Here is a 9,046-nt window from a genome sequence, read left to right as displayed (position 1 = left end):
CCATCCATCCATCCATCCATCCACCTATGGTTCTAACTATCTATTGTTTCATCCATCCATCCATCCATCCATCCATCCATCCACCCACCCACCTATGGTTCTGTCTATCCTTTGTTCCATCCATCCATCCATCCATCTGTAGTTCTATCATTCCATCCATCCATATATCGGTCTATAGTTCTATCATTCCATTCATCCATATATCTGTCTATAGTTCTATCATTCCATCCATCCATGTATCTGTCTATAGTTCTATCGTTCCATCCATCCATCCATTTCTCACTCTATAGCTGCAAACAAATGGCTTTAAAAAACAATTTATCAAAAACTCAATCGGCTCATCTGACTTCTATTGCAATTTCTCCCATATTTTTTTTTCTACAAGTGGTCTTCCTCATAAACGAACCACTTCCTGTGATCCGAGGAGTGTGGCACCAGCTGTACGAGCCTTCGACTTCCTCTTGCCTTAAGCCCTCTTATCCGTCTTCCTTCGCTTGAAGGACTCTTGAAGTGTCTCTTTACCTCTTAAAAACAGCAGGTTTTAGTTTTTGAGGTGTGCGTGTGGCGAGGGCCCGTCCGATGGGACCTTCTCTGACTCGCGCGCACATGACATTTGCCGAACAGATTATGCAGTTAGTAATTTGCGCAATAATTACCGGGTGCTGTTGTCCTGGTGGCGGGGTGTGTCTAATTGTCTAACAGGACTGTAAGTTTGCGGGCCGTTCTCACCTCGTTAGGTCTCCTACCCCATTCGCCAGTCCTCGTCTGTGATGAGCAGGGCTCAGGTGTGCTGGTTTACCTCCCCATTGAGCACGTTAAGCCTTAATTACAGGGTAGAACAGGGGAGGAAAGAGGGGGGCGGAATAATAACTGACTTCCTGTCAGTGACGGGCAGATGGGTTCTGTGGGGAACTGTGGGATTTGGATGCGTCAGCCACACGGACAGACTGAAAAACAGATAAACAGAGAGACAGCGAGGTCGTGGGAGGGTGAGGAACAAAACACTAATGATCATTACTCTGAGGGGAATTATCTAGAAACAAGGTGAATCCAGCTGTCGGTTTGATCGCACCTTTGCGTGTGGACGTCCTGGACTCGCTCTGCTATGAAATCTACGGTTGTATTTTGTGATATTGATTTGTTCCATGCCGGTTTTCTCCCGGTTTTGTGTTGGATTGATTGTCTAACGTGGAGTTTTCCCTCTCTTTGTCTTCTCTTGCAGATTCTTTTTGAAATTCTTCCTCAAGTGTAACCAGAACTGCCTGAAGAATGCAGGAAACCCACGGGACATGCGCAGATTCCAGGTAATGTTTTCTTTTTCTCTCTCCACACACGCATCCTAATGTTAAAAACAGGCTTGCTGTGGTAGCTGTATGGTGTATCGGTTGGTGGATATATTTAAACGAACTGCCTGGACCCGGTCGAAGGCCAGAACTGTCTCCTCCAGAGATGCTTCGATTCTGCAATTCTGCTGAAGCACATTTAAGATGTTATACACATAAAAATAAAACCTCAGTATGTACTCTATCTATCTATCTATCTATCATTTCATAATTTTATCTATCATTCTGTCATTCTATAATTCTATCATTCTATACATATTTTCTTATATAAAGGTCTATACTCCACACATGTATCTAGGCTATAAATATCTACACTATTTTCATGCATTTATGGATGTACCATCCAATCACAGAAGGCATTATTAGATCCAGTACACAGAAAGGCCGCAGCATTGGACTTCATTATGTGTGTGTGTGTGTGTGTGTATGACAGCTCCGCTTAACCCAGTGCTGTGAGGATGTGTGTTTATATACTTGTGGTTATATAGATGTATTATCGAGCAGGCAACAGTGGTGCAGCCGTTTGCACAACTTTCATTTTTCATGCTTTGGGACGTCAAGTGTCTTCACTGATATTGATCCATGCTTACAGAGCAGAAGGTCAGAGCCGGTGTGAGAGGAAGTGTCCTTTCTGTCTGCACGCCGAGTAAAAGAAACATCCATCACCGCGGATGTGCCTCCCCACAATAAAGTCACTGGACCTCTCTTTCTCTCACTGTAACAGCATGTCTGGGTTTTCAACCTATTTACACTTCCTCTGCCTCAGCACCTGGTGGAGGTGTGTGTGTGTGTGTGTGTGTGTGTGTGTGTGTGTGTGGAGAACCATACTAATGCCACTGTATCCTCAAAGAGCACTCGTTTGTGTTCATTCACTCACTTTGACTTCTCTCTTCTCCATCAGTCGTTGCCTGTGAAATCTGTTCTTATCTCCTAAAAACTTCCTTCAAGGAAACATCACCCCTCACAACCAAAACATTCCCTTCTACACTCCACATTGTGGTGTTTTTACTCAAAATAATTTAAAGAACCCTGCGGGGAGAGCTTATGACAGCATCACTTTTCCAACCAAATTCCAACCAAAAGCAGCCTGTGAGATAAATGACCCAAAGCCATGATGCCTGTCAGTCTGTGAGCAGAGTCCATTAACAAGACACCTCTCCTCCAGCGCTAACCCTTAAACTCTGCTCTGCTAAGCTAAATGCCACCTCCAGAATAAATTTCACTCATGTTCCTTACTCCATGATCTCATGGCAAGGTCGTGCTTTTGGGGTCTCTGTCTTCCCCTATTTGCCATTCCATTTTCCTTCTCTTTTTTTTTCCTGTCGTCCTGTCTTTTCCTCTATTCTTCCTGTGAGAAGTATACATCTAGAGGTCTTTTTGACAAGACGGACATCCTCAATTATATTTAGTGCAAAAAAAGGCTTCTGAACCTAATTAGAAATATGTAACCACCATCTGTTTTTCTTTCCACTCCAAGTATTTTTTTTAATTATGTTTAAAAATAATAATTTATATTTTGTTTAATGATTAATACTATTTATCTAATAATTAATTTTTTTATTTATAATATATATTTTATTTATCATTATTATTTTATTTATTATTACATTATTTATTTTCCAGATTTGTGGTCAATTTTTAAATTATTTTGATGCTAAATAATTCATTTCAGTATCCAAACAGTACAAACAGTATCTATCCATTTTTGGTTCCGTTTTTTTTTTTTTTTTTATTCCAAATGAATTTTTTTGGAAAATATACATATATTTTAATTATTTTACAATTCGATTTTATTTAGAATCATTACCTTTTAAAATGTTATTTACTATTTGCATTTTCTATTCAGATTTTTGGTCAGTTTTTAAATTGGTTCAATGCTAAATAATTCATTTCAATATCCAAATTTTATCCAAGAGATTCGGTATTGCAAAAATAGTTTGTGAACATTAATTGCATCTTATTTGTTGTGAATAGGCCTCAAGTCCCATCCTTATTGTGACTCTTGACTGTGAACATGACAGAGGGAATATTCCAGATTGTAACTGCTACACTTCCACCTCGGACCCCCCACAACACCACAGCCCACCCCTCGAACCCCTCTCCTCATTCAGATGCTAAACGACCATCATTCTCTCAATGCAACTGTATGGGCAGCCCTCTTTAATAAACAGATCAACAAAAAACAAAGAAAAGCCCCTCATCTGCTACCAGAGGGGCTCTTCTCAAATTCTCTTTTTCTTTTGAGGATCTGCCACCCTTCTCCATCACGGCCCTTACTCAAGCTGTGACTAATAAGATAAAACAGCTAATCAATAAATCTATAGATCAATGTAATGGGGTGAGCTAGCGATCTGTGGGCCGGAGGTTGCGTTTGAGTGGCTGCTAATGGATGATGGAGCAGATGAGAGACTCTCCACATATTTCTGTTCACCTTAAGTGGCAGATTAAACACTAATTGTAGCCTTTTGTGGAAAAAAAGCCACAGTGTGGCTCTCTTTGATTGACAAGGGCTTGGTTAATTCTTCTCAGACAAGCCTCTCGTCCTTTATCTAACACGCACACTCATGTAACCGCCCAAGTGTCTCCTTTAAATAGGAAAAAAGAAGCTCTCCTTCTTACAAAGGTTAATTATATTCTTCAAATGAGAAATTAAATGCACTTTATATAGAGTCGATTCCTGCATGGCGGTTCGTTTGGAGAAAGAAATACAATGACCCTATTGCGTCCGAGGACCAGAATTAGATGATGTTAAACATTTTTCACCTTCATTAAGCGAATATAATTTCGTGTTTGACACCCAGAATTAGTGTACTCCATTTTTTTGGAAAAGTACAAAACCCATTTGCAAACATGTCAAATGTGTGCGCATTAATCTGATTATTTGAAGTGAACGTCTTTATTTGGAAGTTTCTAAGCAGATTTCAGCCGTAGCTAACAGTAGCCTGTTCGAATTCAGGCTGGGTCATTAGCAGTCAGACGGCGTGCCAGCTTACACAAAGCGTATTGAACCGCGCAAGTCATCTTTCGTTGCTTAAGGTGTGAAAACAGACTCTTTTTTCGGATTATAGTGATATAACTTATTGTTTTAATAATGTGAAGCCCGCGGGGAGCAGTTCCACCAAACCTAGTAAGACTGCAAAAGCGAGCAACTTTTCCCTTGTTTCGCTCCCTCCTGCTTGGCTTGGAAAATAAACAATGGGCACGGGTTCAAGCTCCAGCGCTTAGCGAGGCAAATGTGTTTGCGGTTATTGTTTCGAAGGTGTGGAGTGGTCGCACGGTTGTCAGCATTCAAAATAAAGCCTCACTGGTACGGAGGAGAGAAGTCTAACAAACAAAGCCACGAACGCGGTGTGTGTGGCGCGTGTGCGTCCGTGTCCAAAGGACCCTACTGATCAGAGGGGTGCTGGGTTCATCCGCTAACTGTACTGAGACCTCCTCTCATGTTGAGTCGACACCACAGGCCAAAAAGGCTTTTTGTGTTCGTTTTCTCGCAAATAAGACCCACAACAAAGAGGGAGCTGAAAAAAGAGCCTCGGTTTCTGATAAAGACCCCGCAGAACCCCTCAGAAGTGTCCTTGTTGTTTCTCTGGCCTTTAAGTACTCAGAAAGGCCTCAAGTAAAAAATAAATAAATAAATAAACAGGCCTGATATTTTTGGACGCCAAATGTTTCATTTAGTTGAATGAAGTCTTTTTGCATCAAGTTCATATTTTTTGGCAAGAAAAACATGTGCAACATGATTTTAATGTGAAATAATGGATTTCTGCAAACTCTATCATACCGAATTCAAAAATATTTGACATCTTCTGCATTTTTTTTTAATTTAGAACCGTTTTGAGTTTGTTTAAAATTTTATTTTTCAGTTTATAATATTTAATGTATTCAATATTATTTAGATCGTGATGGTTAATTTTTAAATACCAATTATTCATACCAAGTCAGAATTTTTCATAGGAATAATGTGAAGCAGTTCTTCTCTATGAACTTCTTCTTCACACATTGCCCAGAGATGGAACATGCCTTCAAACAATCCTTACATTTTCTTCACAGGTCGTTGTATCGACAACGGTTAATGTGGATGGTCACGTGTTGGCGATTTTAATGTGAAATAATGGATTTCTGCAAACTCTATCATACCGAATTCAAAAATATTTGACATCTTCTGCATTTTTTTAAAATTTAGAACCGTTTTGAGTTTGTTTAAAATTTTATTTTTCAGTTTATAATATTTAATGTATTCAATATTATTTAGATCGTGATGGTTAATTTTTAAATACCAATTCATACCAAGTCAGAATTTTTCATAGGAATAATGTGAAGCAGTACTTCTCTATGAACTTCTTCTTCACACATTGCCCAGAGATGGAACATGCCTTCAAACAATCCTTACATTTTCTTCACAGGTCGTTGTATCGACAACGGTTAATGTGGATGGTCACGTGTTGGCCGTGTCGGACAACATGTTCGTCCACAACAACTCAAAACACGGCAGAAGAGCCCGCCGCCTTGACCCCTCAGAAGGTACGGCCACTCCTTATCTGGAGAATGGTAGGCACATTTCCCATAACACTATTATTTGCTGAGCTTTTCTCACTTTCTCCTTCTATTCTCCTGCCTTTCCCTTTTCCCTTTTTCGCATTTTTAGCACACATTTTTTTTAGTCATCCACATCCTCCTTCCACAAAACATAGTAGTGAAGCTTTAGAGGAAACATGGCTAGTTCATCTTTTAGAGAATATTCATGCTTTCTCTGTTCACTGAATAGTACTTTTAGAGCTCTTTAGTTTAGATTTTATGTTGCTACCTGACTAATTCACTATTTTTATCGTTAATATTATTATTGATGTTGCTGTACTCATTTTTTTGAGTTTTAGCTATTTTTTATGAATGATTTTGGGCCACGTTTTTCAAGTCTCTTCAATAGTTTTGAAGTTTTAAAAAAAAATAATTCTGAAGATTATATCTTAAATCAAGTGTGGTGTGATTTTGATCTCATGTGTTCATTTGAATATACCTTCATGTCTGCATTTTACCATGAATATTCAAATTCAGATTTCATCCGGGCTTGGTTTTAATTAACACTGTACCTTTATACAATGAGTTTTTCGCTTCTTAAAGGTATAAAACAAGTCACTGGATGGTAAAATTCAGATTTTGCTGCTTTGTTAGACTGAGCTGGTTTTGATCACTCTACTTCAGTACTCAAATCTCTGGGCTAAGCATTAAAACACAATCTAATAACATAATCTCTGCTCATTTAAAAGCATAACATTAGTATTTTCTTTGTCTTAATCAGTCCGTAATTACCATATCAACCAAAGCGCCAGTAATATTTAATGATGCAAGAGAAATCGCATCAAATCCCTGCTCGTGTGAGACAAAAAACCCAGCAAAAAATATTTGTTTTCTATTTCCCTGCTTCTCGCATTAACGTCGGTGAAACGCAGTACAGAAGTAGCGTAATTGAACGTTTGTGCCCTGAGCGCTCGAGTGTTTGGTATGCTGACGTATTGTTTGTCTCTCCGCTGTAGTCGCTTGATAGTAGGTGTGTTTTCCTTAGCAACCGCCTTTAATTAGGAGAGCAATTAAGAAGGTTGAGGCCTCTCCCCTCGTCTGCCTGAGTCCCACGAGACCGAGAGGGAGAAAGAAAGAAAAAACATGGCCCAACCCAAACACTGCCAAGGCTATCCTTCATCAAAGCCCGGTGCTGTAGTCGCTTGATAGTAGGTGTGTTTTCCTTAGCAACCGCCTTTAATTAGGAGAGCAATTAAGAAGGTTGAGGCCTCTCCCCTCGTCTGCCTGAGTCCCACGAGACCGAGAGGGAGAAAGAAAGAAAAAACACGGCCCAACCCAAACACTGCCAAGGCTATCCTTCATCAAAGCCCGGTTTGCAGAGCCGTTTTTATTGTAAATCTTTTTCTAAGCTTCCATTACTGCGTTTACAACCATCGTATAGTTCGGATTTCAGTGGTTTTATTGTGCATGGAGATAGTATGTTTTAGATTTGTGATTTTTACTTTCTATCGTTAGGCCTTGCATACGATATTCACGGTCAAATTTAAATGAATCCGTTCCCTCTCGTGGTGAATTTTGACAGCACTGTAACAAGTGGTGGCGATATTCCTGACAACTCCTTTAAATTTCCGACTGTTTTAAAAGCTCACCTTCTCCTTAAACATGCACCGGCCTCGCAGACGTACGCTCTCACCACTTAGTTACCTGCTGTTTCACCTGCCCCTGATGGCAAATTTGGGCTGTAGTGAATATTACAGCTACCTGTCTAATGTCTGGCCCTTTAAGGGCAACCAGGGGGCCGTTAAACAGAAAGAAAGAGTTTCCTAGCATCTGACAGTTGCCGAACTTGGCGTTTAATCACTTCTTTAAACTCTGGAGAACATTTAAGACTTATCATTCGGCTGAGAAGGAAATATGAGAAAGGTTCAACCTGTCATCTCTTTCCATTCTGGTCTAGAAGAGCTCCTAGCACACATGTACAGGATATATAGTCGTAAAATAAAAATGCATCCATATTTACGGTCAAGTCCGGGCCTGTGCCGCAGATACAGGGTGGTTTAGATTAGAAACACATTCTTGAAAGTGATAAATGCAAGCCGAGAGAGCTCGAAAGCGGCCACAGGGAGGTCCTACCGTTTCTCCTTTCCTCTCACACTTTTATCTAATCATCTAATTCAGGCGAATTTTCCCGGACAGTGAATTTACTCTGCCTTCTGATCTTCAACTTAAAGTAATCCCCTCTCGCATGGCCCAGCGGACCCTCACCGTTGCCGTGCTCTCCGAACACATGAGCCCCTTTCATTATTTACAGCTGGAGAAAGAAACCTGGGGGAGGAGAAAGAGGCAAGCGCACACTATAGGAGGGTTTCTTTTGCGTTAGTGCCATTTAGATACGCCATGCAGAAACATATGTACGAATTCACACAGGCGCGAACGTGTGCGCATGCACTCGCATCCAAAACGGCCCCATCTGCGCATAGCCAGACACAACATACACAATCGACAACCCCCTCCCTTGTCCAAAAGCACATATTCCCAGATTTGGAAACCACCTAGCGTTGGTTCTGCGAATATAGCGATGCACAAGACAGAAAAGAGGAGGAAGACTTTTAGTGCAAGCAAAAGAAAGTCTCTCTTGTGGCGCACACACCCCCTCCGGTCTGGGCCTACAGCTCCGGGTTGATTTGCATACCAAGTGGCGGTAATGTTGTTAGGTTTATGCAATAAAGACGAGCGGTCGGCGTCTGTGAGGCCGTAGCCAGTTAGAGAGGACAGATGGGCCGACGTGAGGTAAGAGCTCTAATCCCATCAGCGCCGGGATCAGCCTGCCATCTGGACATCCCCTGCACAATTACAAGACATTTTACGCGCTGGAACAAAGGAAGGTTGCAGCAGGCAGGATGGGACCTGTTAGAGTGCCTCAATATTGGGGAGTGCAGCAAAGAAGGTGACAAACACGCCGGCCGCCATGTTGCCATGGAAGACGACTCAAGTCTGATTAAAGCTTCACACCAAGACGCCGTGGTGTTCTGTAAACAATACACACGGGAAAACACACACGCACACACACACACACACACACAGTCTTGCTTGTTGACCGTCCACTTCAGCCAGAGGAAGCCCGTCGAAACAAAGCCAGCGATTTCTCTGAGCGTAAAGAACTACCAAAAAATTATTCAATGCATTTA

General features: G+C 41.1%; 1 protein-coding gene across 5 annotated transcripts in view; it reads left to right on the top strand.

Moving 5' to 3' along the window:
- LOC107745698 (transcription factor COE3) overlaps positions 1 to 9,046 on the top strand; it is a 115,989-nt gene that overhangs the window by 79,107 nt on the left and 27,836 nt on the right. For 4 of the 5 annotated variants that reach the window (XM_016559620.1, XM_016559623.1, XM_016559622.1 and 1 more), the window contains exons 7-8: positions 1,223 to 1,304; positions 5,747 to 5,891. In XM_016559620.1, coding sequence (XP_016415106.1) covers positions 1,223 to 1,304; positions 5,747 to 5,891 — 227 coding nt within the window. The remainder of the gene's footprint in view (positions 1 to 1,222; positions 1,305 to 5,746; positions 5,892 to 9,046) is intronic. The other variant, XM_016559621.1, reaches the window with a different exon arrangement.

Source organism: Sinocyclocheilus rhinocerous, unplaced genomic scaffold, assembly GCF_001515625.1.
Source record: "Sinocyclocheilus rhinocerous isolate Xijiao unplaced genomic scaffold, SAMN03320098_v1.1 scaffold1309, whole genome shotgun sequence".
Taxonomy (NCBI): domain Eukaryota; kingdom Metazoa; phylum Chordata; class Actinopteri; order Cypriniformes; family Cyprinidae; genus Sinocyclocheilus; species Sinocyclocheilus rhinocerous.
The sequence above is the reverse complement of the archived record's forward strand: the minus strand, read 5'-3'. Positions and strand labels throughout refer to the sequence as shown.